General features: G+C 41.7%; 1 protein-coding gene across 1 annotated transcript in view; it reads right to left on the bottom strand.

Moving 5' to 3' along the window:
* Ryr3 (ryanodine receptor 3) overlaps positions 1-23,036 on the bottom strand; it is a 429,760-nt gene that overhangs the window by 248,204 nt on the left and 158,520 nt on the right. Inside the window, exons 17-22 of the mRNA XM_038331390.2 lie at positions 22,493-22,661; positions 20,686-20,821; positions 20,156-20,251; positions 18,274-18,392; positions 7,774-7,907; positions 6,359-6,600 (exon numbers count right to left, since the gene is read on the bottom strand). Coding sequence (XP_038187318.2) covers positions 6,359-6,600; positions 7,774-7,907; positions 18,274-18,392; positions 20,156-20,251; positions 20,686-20,821; positions 22,493-22,661 — 896 coding nt within the window. The remainder of the gene's footprint in view (positions 1-6,358; positions 6,601-7,773; positions 7,908-18,273; positions 18,393-20,155; positions 20,252-20,685; positions 20,822-22,492; positions 22,662-23,036) is intronic.

Here is a 23,036-nt window from a genome sequence, read left to right as displayed (position 1 = left end):
CACTGAGAAAATATATTAAGTCACATGGCTAAACACAAACAAGAATTATGGGTTAATTTAAGTTGTAAGAGCTAGTAATAATAAGCCTGAGCTAATAGGCCAAACAGTTTATAATTAATATAAGCCTCTGTATGTTTCTTTGGGACTGAATGGCTGCAGGACTGGGTGGGACAGAAACTTTCATTTACAAAAATGCATGACCTGACTTTGTGGAGGCCATTCTCTATGGAGAGATAACCTTGCTCAGACTAGGCATGGTGGGGGGCTTGGTCCTGCCTCAACAAGGTGATGAGACAGGATTAGTTGACTTCCCAGGGAAAGTCTGCCCTCTGAGGAGTAGATGGAGGTTGGGTGAAGGGAAGGGGAGAGCTGGAGGAGAGGAGGGAGAGAAACTGGAATTGGTATATGAAAAATAAATTTAAAAAAATATGAAAGAAACTCAGAAAAACCTGCTCTGTTTGTCTCACTCTTGCTTTCTGATTTTCCATTAAAATGGGTGTTACCAATAAAATGTTTCCTTTTACATTATTTAGCATCCAGAAAAAATATCCTTGATAAACAATTCCCAACACATCTGTTACTTGGGAACTAGCAAACAATGAAATGTGACTTTAGACAGTAACTTTAAAGGCACTTAGAACATTGATAGATCAACATGAAGTTCACAGGAATCATCACCTTCCTAAACCTTGTATAAACCACAGTGAAACATGCAGTGTTGAGCTGTGATTCTACTGTCTACTTTCCCCCTTTCCTTCAAGTCCTCTGTGAGTTCTGTGTGGCACGGAGAGATAAGGAACCACGCCTCTTAGTGGTTGATAAACCCGGTGTCACTCTGCTGAAGAAAACTCCCTTCCCTAGCAACTATCAATTTCAAAATATAGTCCAGCTATGTTTTTTTTTTCCTGGATTTAAGGGGGTCTTCTCCTTCCACCTTCTTGATAACTGAGTTGACAGGCATGTGCCACGAAGTCCAACTTTTACGTCTTATTCCAATTAAAGAAACAGTCTCTACAAAGTAAGCAATCTGGCAAGTGCCCCTCTCTTAATCCACGATTGTGTGCATGGCAATTATTCTTCCCTTGACCTTTTTCACTGATAAAATGTTAGCATTGCAATTCTTTCCAGCTGCTACATCGATTTTTCCTTAATAAACATGTTACAGATCAGTTCCAGTCAGTGGCTTAATTTATGCACACAGATAAAGTTAATCAACCTGGAAATTTAAATCTTGAGAAAAAGAAGAAAATTTGTCATGACTAGTTTCCAGTATCTCCCCCTAATCATCTTCCATCTTTCCCTATAAGCTGAGTGTTATTTCCATGCCATTTATTCGTCAGATAATCCCCTTTCCTCAGCTGCCCCAAATTCCCTGTAGTCCTGGTGGGAGTCATTAACAGATTCCTTATTTCTTCAGCTGAAGCACAAGGTGATATATTTACCTGGAATGCCTCTTACAAGATAGATGTGTCCTGTGTGGAGCTAGAGCAGTCAGGATACAGCCTGGACTTAAGGAAGCGTTGGGTTTCAGGGAGGGAGAGGGAAAAGTATAAATGTCACGGACACTGTCTTCTCTAAATTTCACCTGATGGTAGAGACTAAGGGATTGAGACCGTTGGACACAACTCTGTAACTTAGACCCTTGAATACACCTCTGTAGTATTATATCATGAAGTGTGTGTAATGCTCAAACTTACAATAAGCCTTTGCAAAGCTGAGTTGTTCTCACTTCTCCAACAAAACAGAGCCCCTGCTAGAGATGATTAGTGTGGCCTGGATCACTTAGCTTGCTTGCCCGCATAGGACATAGAATAGGATCAATGAAGAGCTGAACAGGAACAGCTATGGAATAATGCAGTTATGATCAGGTCCTGAAATGCACAAAAGTGGGGCTCTTTTTGATATACAGTGGTTAGTTTCTTTGCCTCTAGATCCACTGACGTTTTCGTTCCCAAGTGTCTACAAATAGCTACAAGAGTTTCCTAAGTGCCTAAGCGTACTGCTGCAGCATGAAAAAAGATGAAGTAAAGCTTTTCCTTTGAGAATGACTCATCTGCCTTTGAAACCAGAGTCCGATATGCTTCATCCACTCTGTGATTCATGTTCTCGCAGTCTCTATGCAGAGTTCTCGGCAGGTATGTAAGGTCTGGTTTCCTTTGAGCACGAAGACTTGGGGGGGGGGATAAGATGGTGGCCATTTAGTGGTCAGTGTGGAAATGGCTCCCAAATGCCCCTCTTTCTGTCACTCCGAGACTTCATCCTGCCATCCCAGGAGTTGCTGATATGTGCGAGCATCCTTCCGTTCCTACTCACAGTCATTCTTCACTTCCCAGAAATAGTGTGTACTATGTGGACACAACCCAAGCTAAAGCCTCCTACTGTGCACCCTCAGACTCAGTGATCCCACAGCGGATCGTGGAGAATGAGGAAGGGAAGAAACATCTTCTGTGGGGAACGAGGGAAAGAAATTTCCTTCTGCTTAGTTCTCCCTCCTGATGTTTTTCATCATGTTTGCCAGTTACACGTTGTCGCTTGGAGCGCATAGAACCCGAGTAGACTTTTGTATTCTCCCCATCCCTCTCAATGGTCCAGGATACATAAAATGTGCATATGAGTACATGGACAACAGCCCTAAAACTCTTCAACTACATGCAAAACAGCAGAAAATAATGAGAAATTTCATCTTAACAAATTAAAAAAATAATTACTTCAAGAAACATGACATCAGAGTCTCAGGTGACAGTGATTATTGATATCAAGCAGTTATGGTATTGTCTAAGATGGTAGTTCTCAACCTGTGGGTCGTGACCCCTTTGGGGAGGGGTCAAAGATTCTTTCACAGTGATTGTCTCAGACCACGGAAAACACAGATTCTTACGATTCATAAGAGTAGCAAAATTACAGTTATGAAGTAGCAATGAAAATAATTTTATGGTTGGGGGTCACACAACATGAGGAACTGTCTTAAAGGGTCGCAGCAGTAGGAAGGCTGAGAACCACTGGTTTAGGGGAAGGAGGAGAAGGTGCTGGGTGTGAAGTTCCCAGTTACAACTTCAATACATAGTTTCATCTTGTAGAGAAACGTGTCTTTCATGCTGAAATTAGGGAAGACTGCATCATGGCTCCTCTATGAGAAGCATGCTCACTGTGCTTCTGTGAGGCATTTTTATCAGGCACACACTATCACCAACTGCAGGTTCTTAAGGAAATATACACAATGCACGATTTGGACAACAAGCAGGAGAGGTGTGATACTTGTTTAAGGTGAAAACCTTAGATTTTTTCACCCAGGCAGAAACAAATCCATCCTTCATACTATGAGCCATGTGTAGATATGGGAAAATCATCAGTATTTATCTCTTTAAAAAAAGTCTTGAATTCCTTTTTGAGATTTGACCTACAGCTATTAACAGTCTTAACATGGAATAAGCAGTGTTGACATCATGGCCTTGATGACACAATCAGATCAAGAGGCTTCCCGGGGTGCCTTAGTGCATCATTCTCTGTATCTGGAACGTGAGTTCAGTATTTCCCACCTTAAAGGCCATTCTGACATTAAAGCATGTAGCTCACTGCCCAGTAAATAAAGCTGAGTATTGCCTATGGGGCTATTCATAAAACCCAAACAACCCTATTTGCAATAAAGACGGACAGATATGGACACTAAGTGTATTAGATACCTTTCTTAGTGCTGTGATCAAATAGCTACAAGGAAGGAAGGATGATGGACTTATGTTTGTTCATAGCCATCTTAGCAGGGGAGAAATGATGGTGGGAGGATCAGCGCAAATAGGAATGAATGACAGGTACTTGTTAATACATTAGTGGACCAGAAACTGGAGAGAGGACAGGAAGTTGGGCTTGACTATTGATGGAGGAGTATCTATGTGTTACTTTCATTATTAATAAAGATACTGCCTTGGCCCTTTAAGAGACAGAAAATTAGGTAGGCGGAGTAGACAGAACAGAATTGTGGGAAAAAGGAAGCAGAGTTGGGGAGACACTTCAGGCAGTCGCCATAGTGAGTAGCCAGGCTTCTTCTCTCTGAGATGGACGCAGGTTAAGACCTCTCCTGGTAAGCCACCCCTCATGGTGCTATATAAATTACTAAATATGGGTTAAAGCAAGATATGAGAATCAACCAATAAGAAGCTACAGATAACGGGCCAGGGGCCAGGCAGTATTTAAATGAATACAGTTTCCGTGTAATTATTTCGGGTGTAAAGCTAGCCTGTGGCCGGGTGGCCAGATGCAGCCCTGCCGCTCTTTTCTACAGATTGACGCCCAACGTGATGGACTAAATCCACTTAAAACCTGAGAGGGCCGGGCGGTGGTGGCGCATGCCTTTAATCCCAGCACTCGGGAGGCAGAGGCAGGCGGATCTCTGTGAGTTCGAGACCAGCCTGGTCTACAAGAGCTAGCTCCAGGACAGGCTCTAAAGCTGCAGAGAAACCTTGTCTCGAAAAAAAAAAAAAAACCTGAGAGGGCTTAAAATAAAGGAGAGACAGACTTTAACACAGCTTTTTGCTGTTTGCTGGTGTGCCACAGAGAAATTTCCCTGACTCAGCCACTGTAACAGGAAAAAACCTGTGTGGTTTTAAAAACACAGCTTCCTGCGCTGTGCCGCCAGCGCGAACTCTGGCTTTAAAGCATTTCAATGGCTTTTATGGGACTGGATATTTGTGTTCCTGCTTGGGATCCGAAGGAGAGTGCGCTGAGACTCGGCCAATGGCTCAGAGCCCCCCATCTGCACCTGGGCAGATGGGAGAATCAGGCTTAGGCAGGCAGAAGAGCATGGCGGATTCCTGCCACCATACAGAGAGATGTTTTCAGACTGTGCAGTGCTCTGCGAGTCAGATTTTATTGTAACTTGTATGAATAAGTTTCTGTGCTGCATGCTCAGTCTCAGAGTTAAAGTGCTGAGTACAGCTCCTACCTGGCAGCCCCAGAGCTAGCAGAAAATGGTACGTCCTCCATTTTGAAATTGGAGAGAGGTGGAGCCAACATCCAGAGCAGCCCGCAGCTCTGCAGCTCAGAGCTGCAACCAATTCAGAGTCACAAGCGGCTCCGCCATGTTGGACTGGGCGTGGCAAGCCCGCAGTACCTGTTTTTGACCTAGGCATGTCACAGCTTAGATTCTTAAGTGCATAGCGATTTAAAAGCACAAAACAAAAGTGCTTCTGGCCTAAAGGTGAGATGGTCTTTCGGGGTTCCTGATTCGTGAAAGAGTCTGTGAGACGTTCTGCAGGACACAGCAGAAAGTGACTGAAGTGTCTTTGGAATTTCCTGCTTCATGGAAATGTCTGCTGGACACTATGGGCCTGAAGGCCGAAGATGGATGCCCCAACGGTACAGAGGAATTTTGGGTGACTGTCCAGGCAGTGAGTTGTCTCTGTCATTTCTAGAGTTTGAAAGTTGCATATGACTTGTTTACTTAGGTAGTATTATATCCTTCTGGAGTCTTTGATGGAGTTGAATGGTTCAATAGTTATAGTTTTCCTTAGTTATGATAAAAGATAAAATAGATTTAAATATTGTAACTGTAATTCTTGCTTGATAACTGTTTTGTTACATGTAATTTTACTATGTTAAAGTTAAAGCCTTGCTTTTTTGTTTAAACAGAAAAAGGGGAAATGATGGAGGAGTGTCTATGTGTTACTTTTATTAATTAAAAAAACTGCCTTGGCCCTTTAAGAGAACAGAAAATTAGGTAGGCGGAGTAAACAGAATGCTGGGTAGCAGGCAGTGGGGAGACACTTCAGGCAGTCGCTATATGCAGTAGCCATGCCTCTCCTCTCCGAGATGGATGCAGGTTAAGATTTCTCCTGGTAAGTGAGCACCTCGTGGTGCTACACGGATTACTAAATATGGGTTAATCAAGATGTGAGTAAGAGGCTGAAATTAATGGGCCAGGCAGTATTTAAAAGAATACAGTTTCCGTGTAATTATTTTGGGTAAAGCTCGCTGGGTGGCGGGACACAGCCCGCCATTCCTTCTACAGACTATAAACCTCAAAGCATGACCCCAATGACCTACTTCCTCCAGCGAGGTGCCACCTCCTCACAGTATCACAATTTTTCAAAAAAGTGTCAGTAGCTGGTGATCAGGTTTTCAAACACATGAACCTGTGAGGAGCAATTTACATTTAAATTGTAACAGTGAGCTTAAGTGGTCTGTATTGGGTGAGAAACTCTCAGAGTAAAGCTATAAATGAAGCTTATTTAAACCTGTTGCTCTTCCTACCAAACAATCTCATGGGATTTAAGCATTTCTATCATTGCAACTCACTGTGAACACTGTGAGCCTCAACTATTTGCAGCAGTAGAACAGAGGGTGGAAGCCTTCACAAGGTACTTACCGGACCAAAGATGAAGTCCGTCAAAGCCATAGGAGTACAGGTCATCACCGACACCATTGCCTCCCCATCCTTCTCCACCTCCAGGGTATGGGGCATAGCCGGAGGAGGAGGCCCAGCCCACTCGCAGATGCGTGGGCTCTGCGGTTAGGAAAGGGTCCACCTGGTCGATAATCAACTCAAAGTACCACTTCTTGTACTGTGGTGAGCCTTCAGCCACTCCCAGGAAGATGTTTGGCCGGATGCTGAAATGAGACATGGGGCAGACTGCTTCTGCAGAGAGCAAACAACTACAAGGACAAATTGAACCAGACGCAAGAGGAGGCACTGGCCCAATTAAAGTTGGGCCAGAGCATTTTAATCATTTTATTTTTGTTATTGTACAGCCCTTAGCAACTGGCCAAGCAGGCACGATGGGGACAACAGTAACTTCTTATAAGATATAAACGTGGCTTTTAAAATATTCAGTTCAAGGCAACACATGTGTGGAATGGCAACCATGGGCAACAGTGCTGTAAATGTTGTAAGGGTTGTGTGAGCACCACCCTTTGCGTCTGTCTATAAGAAGGAGACTTCCATCTTGCTTTTTAAGTACAATCAATTTCAAACCAACGGTTTTTATTCCCTAAGCATAATTAAGACGTAAAAGCAGTAAGGAGTCACTATTAGCTAACCTCGTTGAGGTGGAAAAAAGTGTGAATCAGACAACTTAAGAGTATGGGACAGACAACTCAGCCTTCCCAATGGTGGATTACACTTGAAGAGACACTCTTCCTGGACTTGGGTATGCTCAAGACAGCACATGTAACCCGGGCTGCTTAAAGATGCCTAGTGAGAAGGAAGATCTGAGTGGTGGCCAGGTCTCTGTGTTGTTTTGTACTTTGGAAGGAAGTTTTTCCCTCACTACTGAGGGTCAGGATATGGACCTAGTAGAAAATGGAAGAGGAACATAAAGCTTGGTTCAGTGAGCTCACATGAGTTGCATGTGGCCACATGTAGAAACCAGGTGGGTTGGAGGTTTGGCTGGGTCTTTCTTGACCCTCACAGACATCAGTCAGGTAAATAAATGCTCACGTGTCCTTTGAATGTAAATAAGTATAGTAATAAGGTGGGACATATATTATACTAAAATGTTTTAGAAAAATAGTATATAAGAACATGAATGTGTCATAAAGGAATAATAAAGGCTCATTCATTTTTTTAAAGTAAAACCTCAATCATTAGAATGTACTTACCTTCCATTCTCAGATACTTTAAGGGTCATTTTATAAAACTCCATTAAAGGAGCTGGAAGACAAGGTCCTAGTCATACCAAGTGTACCTCTGCATGGTCTGATCATACTTGCTTGAGATGCCACAACGTCCTGTTTCCTACCTAGAGACACACTTGGCATCTGGAATGACAATAGTGACCCTACCTGGTGACATCATTAATTAGCCGTGTCTGCAGGAGCAGGTTCCTCCGGGGTAGTAGGTTGTCACAGATCAGATTCTGGTTGGCTCTTACTGCGACCCCATTGCAGAGACAGAGGGAACACAGGACATCAAGAACCTGCCAGAGGACACTGCTGTTGGTTGTTTTTCTCTTTTGGGGGGCCCGCCATCTAGCTCCCAAATAAATCACACACGGAGACTTATTCCTACTTATAAGCACTGGTCTTAGCTTGGCTTGTTTTTTTTTTTTTTTTTTTTTTTGCCAGCTTTTCTTAACTTTAAATTATCCCCTCTACCTTTTGCCTCTGGGCTTTTACCTTTCTCTAGTTCTGTATACCTTTCATTATTTCTTACTCCATGGCTTGCTGTGTAGCTGGGTGGCTGGCACTGATTCCCTTCTCCCCTTGTTCTACCTTATTCCTCCTCCTCTTCCAGATTTCTCCTTCTATTTATGCTCTGCCTGCCAGCCCTGCCTATCCTTTCTCCTGCCTTGCTACTAGTTGTTTGGTTTTATTAGACCATCAGGTATTTTAGACCGGTAAAGAATTACAGCTTCACAGAGTTAAAAAACCAACTCAGCGCAAACAAAAGTAAACACGCCTTAAAATAAAATAATATTCCACAACACAACACACCCACCCTACACCTCAGCTCCAAGAGGAGGGGTACATTAAGAACTCAACCGCCATCACACACAAAAGTAGCAGGGGGCCTGTAGGGTAGGGGCGAGCAAAGGGTCTATGGAGAACTAGCCTAGATCTCTGAGAGTCTCACTCAGCAGGCGTGACTGACGCTCCAGAGACAGCTGCTGCTGGGAAAATGAGGTCTGGCATCCTTCCAGACCCATGGCCTTAGTCTCACGCTCCAGCTCTCCAGACTGTGCATCCCACCTGTGGTCAAATTCTATTACGGTGAGAACCGAAACTAAGGAGACAAGCTGTCCAGCCAGGGTCAGGACTAGGATGTGGTGAGATTCTCAAGGCACCAAATCCAGTCACTACTCATTTGCCCAGTCGTTAAACCAAATGCTGTCCACAAGCCTCGCAGCCCGGCCTCACCCTCTCACCCAGCCCACATACATGGAGGATTAGTGAGGTGCTCAGACAGCTGGGAATGACAGACATTTAGAGCCCATTTGTTTAGGATCTGGAATGCAGCCTGCTTGCAACCCTCAGGCAGCAGTGCAGACTCCAGTTCTCGGGTATCTTGCTGTGGTATCATCAGTGTGCTTTAAGATGCTCATAAATTCCTAAAAGCCAGTGTTCAGAGTGTTCACCAACTCTCTTCCTCCCACCTGGAAGGACAGCAAATCTGCAAGAACCTAGGTGATTCATAAATCTGAGAGACTTGTCGCCAAGCCACGGTGGCTGTTTCCAGTGGCCTGGTAAATGGAAATGGTCCTCTGCCTCTGCTCCTCCTCTGGGCTCTCATCTCATTTTCTCTATCTCATTGTGCCCGGTCCCCTTGTATTCAGATTTTGTGTTTGTGCCACAACTGAGCAAACAGTGCTGGGGCAAGCACTATTCCTCTCTCCTGCATAGGGAGGATGGCCAATAGCAGTCAATAAGTAGCAGCCACACTGACAGGGAGGTGGGCAAACACACTTCAGTCATTTAAAGTGGTCACTGAAGACTCAGCACTTGGTGAGGTTGGATACCTTAAGGTTGTTGATGGCATTTGTGTCCATAATTCTCACAAACCAATTTTCCACCTGACTCCCTGAACATCAACTTCGTTCCAGACAAATACAGAACACATTTATGGGACAAACGGAAAAAGAAGCCCCGAGGCAGCTTTACAGGGCACTCTTGCCATTACCGCTCCATGACAGATATCGGCTGTGGAAACTCGAAATCCAGAGAGTGATTTCTCATTCGAAGAAAAGAGCCATGAATGGCCGGAAAATTAAATACTTTCCATCTGGCCTATCATACACTTTCATCTGTTTTGCTTTGGAGGGATGGCGGCGGGAATCTTGCTGTCACAGCCAGAGCCAAAGCTGAGCTTAATTCATATATAATAGCCAGAGCAAAGGAAATAAAGACAAGACGCATACAGCCCAATAGAGCAATGCTCACCTATAAACAGCTGACACTATAAAGATGACATTTCTTCATGTATAATGGGGGAATAGGGACACACTTCCTTCTGAAAGTATTTAACGGGACTCTCTTCGATGAGAAGCAGGTGTAGACGGACTGCACCACAAGAGTTCACAGAATCCTGCCTAGAGCATCTGTGCTTGCTAATTTCTCTGCAGCCCCTGGGACGCTCGCCTGCGGAAGCAGGTTCTGCCGAGTGCTCCCCAAACTCTGCATCCTTCTCTTCCTGAGTCAACAGGAGGTCTACCTTGCAGGTGTGTGGGATCAGGTAACTGAGTTCTGCTCAAGAGCAATTGGGTGGAGGTGACGACATCTCCCCAACTCTCTTAAGTGTTCTCTATTCTTTCCTATTGCATAGAGATCCAGTGCAGGGTTTATAGCGCCAGGGACTCCATTCTCAGGCTGGCAGCTCTAAGAGGTCAGGGAGCTTGCTAGAGACAGAGGTGCATGGATTGTTCCACCAAACCACAGTGCCTTCCACCCATTCTAAATCAAAGCCTTCACGTTATAATACGTTCCAGCGATGTCTAGATGTGTGAGCCCATAGCAGCTAGAGATGCCCTGAGAGAGCATGTGTCTCTGAACAAACACAGATGGGAGCTCTGCACCTGAAGGGGTCTGGACAATGATGAGAGCAAAAGCCCTGTATGCTAAGTGGCTGAACGCAGCCTTGTTTTAGGAGTTAGGCTTCCGTGATCAATGGCCCACACTGGACTACAATGATTTTTATCACGGATACCACATGTCTTCCAGCGGGCATTTGTTCTTTGTCTCCTTCAGTCTATATGGGAAACATACATTTATATGGGGATCCTACTTTAAAGGAAAGAAATCCCTATTGGATATGAACAAAAACATTATTTGGATGTTTTATTGTCATTAGTCTTTGTGTATAAAAGCAGACTTATTTTAAAATGTAAAATATACCTAAGTTGTGATCTTAACATCAAGTTGTACATTTTTAAAAAGGGGTGTTTCCAGGCCCCTGGGCTCAGACTTGTTCTCCCTGTGGCTGAGAACTGAGTGGCTGGCAGACAATCATTGCTGCTATGGCTACCATGAAACAGTTGATTTTAGGAGCTCTGGAACAATGATGTGGGAGTTAATGATTTGTTTGTTTACAGTCTGTCCTCCACCAACTCAGGCTAAACTTTTGATGCTGATTCATTCTCTCCACAGACCAATTAGATTACTATTTTACCATATAGTTTTCTCACAAGTGACTCAAAATTATTGTGAAACAAAAACGATTATAAAAATATTTATCTGTGACCAGTTTGAGTAGATTTGTGGCAAGTCAGGGAAGCAAACAGATGAGCACATTATCATTATTAATTATTATTAAAAATTATTAATTATTATTTTATTAATAAAAGCCAACGCTGTGGGAAAGCCAACTCTATTGGACAAGTGCTATATCTTTTTTTTAAATCATTTTTTCTTTTTGCCAAGCAAATTAGTGCTAGTGACAATGTTTCTTTGCACTGATTATCCTGTTGTTCTTTCTGTAAGACAAGTCATGTTCACATGTCTAGTCTTCCATCAAGGTGAGACAGGAGGAGACATGGGTCCTATTCACTCACTATTGTTGTTTATTCAATGTTTGACAAGCAGGTATGGATGCCTGCATCATTAAGTACACGAGCTTGACCCTCTACTAACCACAACGACAGTCTCGATCATGAGGTAACTTATTACGGGTAAGAGAAATATTCTGTGAAAATAACCACAGTGAAATGCAAATTAGAACAGTTGTTATAACACAAAAACATTGTCTAAGAGTGGAGGTGAGGAGATCAATTACAACTGGGATTTTGAAGTTTTATGAGAGGAATAGAATTTAAGTTTGAAGAGTAAACAAAAGTTTCAGTGTTGCTTTTTAATTGACAAGGGAAGAATGTAGATAGGTCCTGGAGAAGCTGAAAGGGAGAAGCCATGGATCAACCCACAAGAATCAAGTCACTGGCCGGGCGGTGGTGGCGCACGCCTTTAATCCCAGCACCCGGGAGGCAGAGGCAGGTGGACCTCTGAGTTCGAGGCCAGCCTGGTCTACAAGAGCTAGTTCCAGGACAGGCTCTAGAAACTACAGGGAAATCCTGCCTCGAAAAACCAAAAAAAAAAAAAAAAAAAGAATCAAGTCACTGGGAGGTCAAAGGAGAGAGTGGGTTAGAAAACAGAATGGAGCTGATCCCACAAACCACTTCTCTCCTTTTGGTAAAGATTACGTTCTTTCCTATAACTTGTGATAGCAAATGAAGTAAAGCTTCAGATGAGAAGCAATGTTTTTTATATAGTGAACAAGCTAACCACTTAAATAGGATAGAGAGGAAGTGGCTGCACTTATAAACAGTCTTGATTCTAAGCAAATGTTGGGAGCTGCTACGGGATAAGAATGGATTCTCAACCTCACTATGTACACAAACTCTATAAGGGCCACTTTCACAGACAATGGGAGCACACAAGGTTCAGTGTTAGTATATAATGGCCTTTAATTGAAGAGGTTCCACATTGAAGAGTTTTTTATTTACATAATTCTAAAAATAAAATTAATATACTCTCATGATATTTGAGCCATAAGGACAATATTCATCACCTTTAGCTTGAGATACTGGTAAGAACGGTAAATGTTTGCTTCTATCACGACATCAATTAGATGAGAAGTTCCTGGAAAATTGGTTACTAGCAAGGGTCCGTGCTCTGAACTTTCTGCCTCTGCCAAGTGGAAATAATAATAATAATAATAACCACTTCGGGGGGGCATGGTGAAGAGTAAGGGGATGCCTGTGAACACAGAAAGTGGTACTTGGCATTCCACGACTGCAAAAGAAACGGTGTTTGGAGTAATGAGCGACATACAGGAACATGGAGTGACCAATGGGGTGACTGGAACTGTGGTCCTGACTGCACCACAGGAGCAACCATCTGAGCCTTGAATCCACTGACACCTGGAAGATTGATCACCAGAAACACTGGGTAGTAGCCTCAACTATGCCAACCAGAGGTAAGGATGGGTAGACAGGTAAGGACACACACAGCACCACAAAGAGCAACACGACACCAATAAAAACTAGTGGTCCTACAACAGCAAGACTTGAACAACCAAATATAGATGAAACAGAAGAAAAATAACTTTAAGAGAATGTTTGAGGTCCTTGAAGAGGAAACAAAATTCCAAGGAAATGGAAGAAAAGACAAACAAAAAATTGGAAGAAATCAATAAATCCTTTGAAGAAAACCAAGAAAAAGCAATCACAATATGAAAGAAACTATTCAAGACTTGAAAACTGAAACAGAAACAAAAAAGAAAACATGAGCCGAGGCAATTATAGAAATGGAAATTATGAGAAAATGATCATGAACCACAAATTCAAGCATAAACAGCAGAATACAAGAGATGGAAGAGAGACTCTTAAGTGCTGAAGATACAATGGAGGAAATAGACTCATCAGTCAAAGAAACATTAGATCTAACAGAATCTTAACAAAAAGTATTCAGGAAACATTGGACACCATGAAAAGACCAAACCTGAGAATAGGTATAGAAAAAGGAGAAGTTGTTCAACTCAAAAGCACAGAAAATATATTTAACAAAATCATAGAAGAAAACTTTCCCAACCTAAAAAGAAGATATACTTAAGATACAAGAAGCTTACAGAACACCAAATAGACTAGATTAATAAAAAAAAAAGTCCTCTTGTGGGCTGGAAAGATGGCTCAGAGGTTAAGAGCACTGACTGCTCTTCCAGAGGACCTGAGTTCAATTCCCAGCAACCACATGGTGGCTCACAACCATCTATAATGAGATCTGGTGCCCTCTTCTGGCATGCAAGCATACAGGGAAGAAATGTTGTATACATAATAAATAAATAAATCTTTAAAAAAATCCTCTCGCCACATAATAATCAAAATACTAAACATAAATAAATAATATTAAGAGCTGGAAAGGAAAAAAGCCAAGTAACATCTAAAGGCAGACCTATCAGAATTACACCTGACTTCTCATTGGAGCCAATGAAAGCCAAATGGTTCTGCTCAAGCATTATGCAGACATTAAGAGACCACAGATGCCAGTCCAGACTACTATTCAATCACCACAGAAGGACAAAACAAGATATTCCATGACAGAACCAGATTTAACCAATACCTAGCCACAATCCCAGCCCTACACAAAGTACTAGAAGGAAAACGCCAATCCAAGGGATGGCTACATCAACAAAAACACAAGCAATAGATGATCTCACAACAGCAAATCCCCCAAAAGGGAAAAACACAAAAAATAACATCACCAGCAACGGAAACTAAAATAGCAGGAGATAGCAATTACTGATCATTAATATCCCTTAATATAAATTGACTCAACTCACCTATAAAAAGACACAGGCTAACAGTTTGCATACAAGAAACATACCTCAACCTCAAAGATAAACATCGCCTCAGAGTAAGGGTTGGGAAAACATTTTCCAATCAAATGGACCTAAGAAGCAAGCTGGTGTAGCTATCCTAATATCTAACAAAATAGACTTCAAACTAAAATCAATCAAAAGCGACAAAGAAGGACATTTCATATTAGTCACAGGAAAAATCCATTAAGAGGAAATCTCAATACTCAACATTTATGCCCCAAATCCCCAAATACAAGAACACACTTGATGGGGAAACTCTATCAACCAATCACATCTAATTAGGGTGTGGCTACCTGGGGCCCAGATAGAAATACTGGGAGAATCCAGGTGCGCGCTCTCTCTGCATGGATTATCCCGGACGGATAGGAAGTTGGACCTCCCATTCTTGTGGCATGAGTTTCCCCTCATAACCATTAAAGTATAATTGTTACTCTTGAATTGGCCTGGTTATTTATCGTACCAACCTATCGTACACACACTCATATGTAAAAGAAACACTTCTGAAGCTTAAATCACACATTAAACCCCACACACTAATAGTGGGAGACTTCAACACTTCACTCTCACTACTGGACAGGTTTGCCAGACAGAAAATTAAAAGAGAAATAAGGGAACTAACAGATATTATGACCAAAATGGAATTAACAGACATCTATAGAACATTCCATCCAAACATTAGAAGAATATACCTTCTCAGCACCTCATGGAACTTTCTCAAAAATTGTCCATATACTAGGTAATAAAACAAACATCAACAGATATAAAAAATTGGAATAACCCTATGTATCTTATTGGATTACCATGGCTTAAAACTAGATTCAACAGCAACACTAATTCCAGAAAGCCCGCAAACACATGGAAAGTAAACAATGCTCTCCAAAAGCATCAATTGGTCAAGGAAGAAATAAAGGAAGAAATTAAAGACTTCTTAAAATTTAATGAAAATGACCAGACAATATACCCAAATTTATGGGACACAATGAAAGCAGTGTTAAGAAGAAAGTATATAGCACTAAATGTCTATATAAAGAAGCTGGAAAATCCCACACTAGTGAATTAACAGGACATTTGAAAACTCTAGAACAAAAAGAAGCAAACTCAAGAGAACTAGATGGCAGGAAATAATCAAATTGAGAACTGAAATCAACAAAATAGAAACAACGAATCAATGAGAAAAAGAGTTGGTTCTTCAAGAAAATCAACAAAATAGACAAACTTTATCCAAACTAACCAAAAGGCAGAAAGAAAATATACAAATTAACAAAATTAGAAATGAAAAGGGGGACATAGCAACAGACACAGAGGAAATCAAGAGAATCATCAGGTCATATTTTGAAAACTCCACAAAATTGGAAAACTTAGAAGAAATGGACAACTTTTTGGATAAATATCACTTACCAAAATTAAATCAAAATCAGATAAGCAAATTAAACAGACCTATATCTGCTAAAGAAATACACAGTCATCAAAAAACTCCCAACCAAAAAAAGCCCAGGACCAGATGGTTTCAGCTCAGAATTCTACAAGATTTTCAAAGAACTAATACCAATATTCCTCAAATTGTTCCACACAATAGAAATAGAAGGAACATTGCCAAACACTTTTTATGAAACTACAATTACCCTGATATCCAAACCACATAAAGACATTACTAAGAAAGAGTTACAGACCAATCTCACTCATGAACATTGATGCAAAAATACTCAATAAAATACTGGTAAATCGATTCATGAACACATCAGAAAAATCATCCACCATGATCAAGATGGCTTCATCTCAGAGATGTAGGGATGGTTCAACATATGAAAATCTGTCAATGAATCCACCATATAAACAAACTGAAAAATAAAACCCACATAATTATCTCATCAGATGCTGAAAAAGCCTTCGACAAAATACAACATCCCTTTATGATAAAGGTCTTGGAGAGAGCAAGAATACAAAAAACATACCTAAATATAATAAAGGCAATATACAGAAGCCAAAAGTCAACATCAAACTAAATGGAGAGAAACTCACATCAACCCCACTGAAATCAGGAACAAGACTCTCTCCATATCTATTCAATATAGTTCTTATAGCAAGAGCAATAAGACAACAAAAGGAGATCAAGTTTACTTAAGCGATCCCAAAAATTCTACCAAGGAACTTCTACAACTCACTTTCAGTAATGTAGCAGAATACAAGCTCAATCATACCACAAGGACATGTGCTCAACTAAGTTCACAACAACATTATTTGTCACCTAGAAACAACCTAAATGCCCCTTGCCCAAAGTATGGAAAAGGAAAAGATGATACATTTATACAATGGAGTTCTACACAGCAGAAAAAAATAATGACATCTTGAAATTTGCAGGCAAATGGATGGAGCTAGAAAACATCATATTGAGTGGTATAACCCAGACCAAGAAAGACAAATATGTACTCACTCACAAGTGGCTTTTAGGCATAAAGCAAAGAAAATCAGCCTACAATTCACAATCCCAGAGAACCTAGACAACAATGAGAACAACAATGAGGACTCTAAGAGAGACATACATGGATCTAATCTACATGGGAAGTAGAAAAAAGACAAGATCTCCTGAGTAAACTGGGAGCATGGGGATCTTGGGAGAGGGTTGAAGGGGAGGGGAGAGGAAGGAAGGGGAGCAGAGAAAAGTGTAGAGCTCAATAAAATCAATAAAAAAATAAACAAGGAGAAATAAAAAGAAACAGTGTTTGTTACTGTTCACCATCAACAGATGCCTGCTGCTTACGTTCCCTGAGCCTCCAGAATTCTCCACATTGTGTCACCGTCTTCACTGAAACTTTGAAATGGTATAGAAAGCACAGAACTTCAGACAGAAGATGTCTTTGGCATTTCCTAAGCAAAAGTGAAGTGTAAGAGTACTCTTGCCTACACACAGCAAATTGTTCTGCTCCTAAGACACGAGTGATACTTTGAGCCTAGGACACTCAGGGCACAAATACCTGTCAAATATAAACATAGGGCACCCTGATCAGACTTTGTTTTGAAACAGGATTTTGCTCAAATGCACAGTCCTCCCACCCCTTTAGTTCCCCAGGCCTCAGTTTCCTCAGTTGTGGAATGGGCAGAACAATAGTCAAGTGGTCAGCAAATGCCTTCCAGGCAATCTTTTTGGATGCAGAAAGTTGTAAGGAAGCTGTCTGTTTTCTGAAGTGCCTTATGTGCAAGGAATGTAGTAAGGCCCCAGTGTAATGAACCCAGGGCAAACCTCCTTTTCATGGCTTCTTTGTCTTTGATTATGGCCCAAGCCATATATTTCTTCTACGCTCATCAGTAATTTTTACTACATTTTGAAGACAGGGAGGAACATGTTGGAATACATAGAAGCTGGACTAAGGCTCAAGCCTCATGCTTGCTTTTGATTTACCACATCCAAGAAAGCAATTACAAACCCCACATAGTTTTCTTCTTTGCCAAGCAATTTCACAGATGTTAAGGACCATAGCTTTTCTGCTTCCTCAGGCTATTGCATATCATGTAGTCAGTGCTGCAGGGGCTCCTTTTTTTGGACTGAAACACATCCCAACATATAGTTCCCTTCCCACAAAACAATGATAGGCAGGAACTGGGGACTAAACTTCACCCTGTTGAGTTCCTGGCAACTCAGCTATACCCCACATGTCCAATCAAATCACGCACTGCTAAACTTACAGATCCTAGAATGAGAGCCAATCTTGTTCAACTGACCCCACAGAGAGATGTGTGTTCAAAAAGCTAATGACGATGAGTTGGGCTTAGGAAGCTGGGGACACCCAGATCATTTAAGATTCAGTGAGGCTGGCTATCTTAGAGTGCATCTGTAGATTTTCAGAATCCCAGTCTCCCAAAGCTTTTGTCAAAATCATCAAGAGACTACACATCACGCTTCCAACAACACAGAATGGAATTAGAGTGAGGGAAAGAAAAGGCAGGCAAATCAGCCACCAGGAGTGCCTTCCTTCCATACCTACCTTGTGATTCCGCCCGTGCTTGTCCAGGAGGGAGATGATGGACTTGATGTGGCCCTCTGCTATCAGGTTTAAGGCTTCTGGGCTTTCAATCAAGATGCAGTGCAAGACCTCCAAGATACCTGCATGAACGCCATGACAATCATTTGGCCATTCAGCAAGCTGCAGAACTGGCCAAATTTAGAAATCTGAGATAAAAGGAGCTTCCTAAGGGGCTAGAGTGCCACAGTTTGTTGACTTTACTAAACCTTCCCAGCCAGAAGAAAGATGTAGACATATTCGGTAGATTCCAGGGGTCCCAAAGCCATATAGCCTGTAGCTTAGAGGTGATTTTAATTCAACACTAACTTAATCCTCTTTTTCCTAGTAACATGATCTTTGTCAAATACATGAAAGCAGTTGTAAAGTGGGATCCTTAAACTGATCAAACCAGACAATACTTCATTTAAATACATATATACATACATATATCTATAAGCAGTTGCCCAATTTACCTATGGATTACAAAGATCATGCAAGCAATTTAGAACTATTCTGACTTTATCCTCAGAATAAGTGCTTTTCTAAGAACAGAAATTAGGGGTTATTTTTGATGTCCTAATGTAGCTAATAAAGTATTTGATGTGGGATTCCCCTCTGTATGCTGTGAATATGTTTTATTACCATTTGTTAATGAATAAAGCTATTTTGGCCAATGACTCAGGCATATTTCTAGCTAGCTCTTCCATCTTGAATTAACCCATCTGTATTAATCTAAGTATTTGCACGAGGTTGTGGTAAGGATCTGGCATCTGTCTCCTTCGGCAGTTACATGGTGTCTCCTTGACTCTACCTACTTTTTCTCTATATCTCCGTTCAGATTTTCCACATGGCTTTGCTCTGCTAAGCCATTGGCCAAAACAGCTTTCTTCATTAACCAATGGTAATATAGCATGTTCACAGCATACACAGGGGAATCCCACATGATCTATGAGCTTGAGAAACAGACTGTCTTCATTGGCACAGAGGATGGGGGTTTCTATGCACAGTTTGAGGCCCTAAGGTAAACAAATATTCCTGTACCATGGCACATACAAGGTTAACATCCTGACGAGAATCCAAGGGAAGTAGCTGGCCAAGAGCATTACTGGTTTTATTTTTAAAAATTCCTTAATCTTGTTTTATTCAATCAAGGTGTTCTTAACATGTCCTGAAATATAATTTCACTAACAAAAGAAGGCACCAGAGAGAAGAGAAGCTTAAAATGACGTGAGCAGGACAGCAGTCCTTGGGAGACCATTCCTTGGCTGGTTTCCTCAAACACCTGCCAGCTCTAGACTAGAAAAGCACCAAAACATTGCAGCTTCCCACAGGATGCACTCAACTCAGAAGCGAACTGCTCAGCTTTGTGGGTGGTTACTTCCCGGTGATGACCAGGGTGCTCACTTCTCCAAGAGTCATCAGGAAGGGCCACAGATGGGATACAAAAGGCCATTGGGGGTAGGTGGGTGAGGATTATTTACTCTGAAGTTAAGGTCATCCTTTAATTCTGCTAAGCTGACATGCAAAGGGGAAATTCATTCTAAGTACCCAGAGAATAAGGGAGCAGGAGGAGGCCAGCACCACTGGATGGGAGTGTACCAAGGACCATGGAGTCGAGGCAGAAGCACAGAATGAAAAGGTCGGCCACAGAGAAAGGATTAAAGAAGTCCAAGTTTAGAGTCTGTTAAATAAAGGCATAGTCCTGTCAGGAAGCATTTGAAAGTTGCTTATTTTCTTCTTGTTGTTGAATTGAGGATTATTGGCCACCAAATGGAAATGAGTCAATTCTGTTCTCATTTCTACAAAAGGGGGGGAAATTATTCTTCCACAGCTAAACTTCATTGTTGCTGTTTTTAATTCTTACCTGAGGAAGATTCTAGTCTGTCCAGTTTACTAATTAACCAATCAAGGTTATTGGAGAACTGAGCACAGTTGTTTCTGTTTCCACGGATGAGAGCAGCTGAAACGGAGGGAAAAGTTGGTCATGTAAGTTAAAGGGCACAATGATGATGTGATCTTGAAAGCTGTTGAGTGATTCACAGGCTTAACTCCAAGAAGGTCCTGAATGGCCATCTCACTTTGTCTGGCCCTTTGATACCTCCCCATTCCTACACCAAGGGGCAATTAAAAATCTCTCACTTACCCCTTCTCTCACATGCACTTCTGCTGTGTACACTGCCTACATACCTTGGCTTACATACTTGGATACCACAGCTGACTTATATCTAGCTCTAGTTTGGAAAGTACAACAAGCTACTGGCTCACAATGATTAACCAGGCTAGAAGAGAATCTTCAACAAATGGCCTCCAAGGAATTCTAAGTTTTATGTCAACAACCCATATAATTTAGCCTTGTGCATCTTTCCCGGGAGGAGGCGCTGCGTGCGTACTCACCTAGTAACTTGTACAGCAGATTTAGAATTTCTTTCCAGGCCGTGCCACTCTCTTCTCTTGCGATCCCTGCAAAGTGTGCTACGCTATTGTAGATATTTAAGCGATCAATGCAATTCAATACCAGGGCCAACATTCCCTGAGGAGAGTTGAGGAAGAGATGAGCATTCTTGACAAAAAAGGCACGGTGGACCCCTAAGTTCATGCCCCCCCACCCCCATATTCTTCACCTCCTAAAACAGACAGTACTTGTATGGCCACATATTTTCATGGTGCCAGCAGAGTTTTTTCTTCTTAAAAACAAAATACACTTTTTATATTTTTATGCTTTGTAGACCTAAATAACATCCATTTGTGGGGTGAGTCAGCAGTCTCTCATGACAGGTTTGTCCCCATGTGCTGTGTTTGACTCAGTCCAAGGGCACAGCAAGGAAGACAGAATGTGAATGAGACACGCACAAACTTCCCTTCCGTCTGATGAGACGTGATTCTGACTCAGTCAGGAACTGCTCTGGGTAAAGCTCCCACTTCCTTCCTAAACCTCAAATTTAAGAAATCTTATTCATGTTATGGTTTCTGATCTTGTGTTTTTATGGAATTTTGGTGTGTGTGAGTCTGTCTCAGCATCCGTGCTTCTTGTACATTTTTTTAAAGCGGGGTATCTTTTTTCTCTTTATTTTGTCCTATCCTGGTTTTTATGTTTGATTTTTTAGTGAATTTTTTGTTCTCTAATGAGAGTGAGAAAGAAAGGGTAGATTTAGGTGGGTGTGTGTGAGAAGTATCTGGGAGGAGTTTGGGAAGGGGTAACCATGATCAGAATATCTTGTGATATTATGATATTATGAAAAAGTCTATCTTTAATAAAAGAGAAATTCGTTCATTTGCATCAGACCACCATGTTCACTTTCCTTACCCCTAGGTGGGGTTTAGAGAAAACAAACCTAAAGAGCATCTTCAACCCCCTTTCCAGCATTCCTATAAGATGATGGCAACCCACGAGAACATGTATACCTAGTTATTACTAATAGAGAGGAAGGAGATGGTGAATGTCCTCTCAATAGTCTATGGCACATGCAGAAGGCCTCCAAGTCCTACTCTGCTAAGATCTACAGACTGGACAGCAATTGTTGTAATCCTACATCAAAACTTGGGATGAATCTGCAGGCACAGAGTGCTTGGGAAGTCCACTGCAGCCTGATAGTACCAGACCATGATGCCCACGTTCAGAGGAGGCCATGACTTATCTAAGATCACCTGCAGGCAGGAATGGGGCCAGGATAGGTTGAGTCTCTAGACACCACAATGCCATTTAATGTTTCCTTCACGTTCAGTCCCTACGCCAGTGACTCAGATATTCACTGTCTAAAAGGCCATCATCCATATCCTTCAAATGTTTCCCAGATACTTCTGTTGTGGTGGAATATAAGCACTTGCATTTTTTTTTCAAATTGGTTTCCTAGGTAATTCTGACATATCCCAAAATTTGCGGATCACAACCAACACATGCTATAACAAGCTTATTTATTGTTAGTGGATTCTGGATACAGCTACTCAATAAGCATCAAATCCTAAACAGTCTGAATGGGTCAGCCATCACTAATCTACCACTGGTGGTTGTCAGGGAATATCAATCCCTCGGTAAATTCTTTTCTTTCCAGCTTCTGGGAAGCTTCTTATTCTCGAGTCTGCTCATTAATATGTGTATTCCTACAAACAGAGCTATATCCATAGGGATAGTTCAGCTCTGAATGTAAATAGAATCAATCGATTAATTGATCAATCAATCACTCATTAGTCTCTCTTGACTTACCTCCTCCTTGAAAAGATTCTGCCTGTTTTTGAGAGAACGGAGCTTATTCTGTTTGTCTTCATGTTGCATCTCCTCCTCTGGTGGCTGGAAGTAGGCAATCAAGTCGTGTAGGGTCTGCAGGACCTCTTCTATTGGCAAAGTGACAGGAGCAGCTGTGCGATTGTTTCCACTACAACAAACACGAGATGACACTGCTCAGGCACCAGGCACAGCAGGGCCATGACTAAGGCTACTGGGTCCTTACCCCTTCCAGCTCCATACTGGGGACAGTGACCTACTTGCTGGGGTAGCCGTTGCACCAACAACCCCAAGATGAAGTGTACCCAGCAACACAGCAGTGGGAAACAATAGTTGTATCCATTTAAAGCAATGTCATAAACAAGGAAACATGATTCTTTTTGGCACATTTATTTTCAAGCAGCCTACTATTTATCCGGTTGCATTGATATGTTCAGCACTCAGCACCAAACTTGTCTTCACTGAGTCTCTAATGATGATTTCTGTGTAATCTAAAGAGGGAATGTCGACTGTGATTATTAGGGTG

Source organism: Arvicola amphibius, chromosome 5 (assembly GCF_903992535.2).
Source record: "Arvicola amphibius chromosome 5, mArvAmp1.2, whole genome shotgun sequence".
NCBI lineage: Eukaryota > Metazoa > Chordata > Mammalia > Rodentia > Cricetidae > Arvicola > Arvicola amphibius.
The sequence above is the reverse complement of the archived record's forward strand: the minus strand, read 5'-3'. Positions and strand labels throughout refer to the sequence as shown.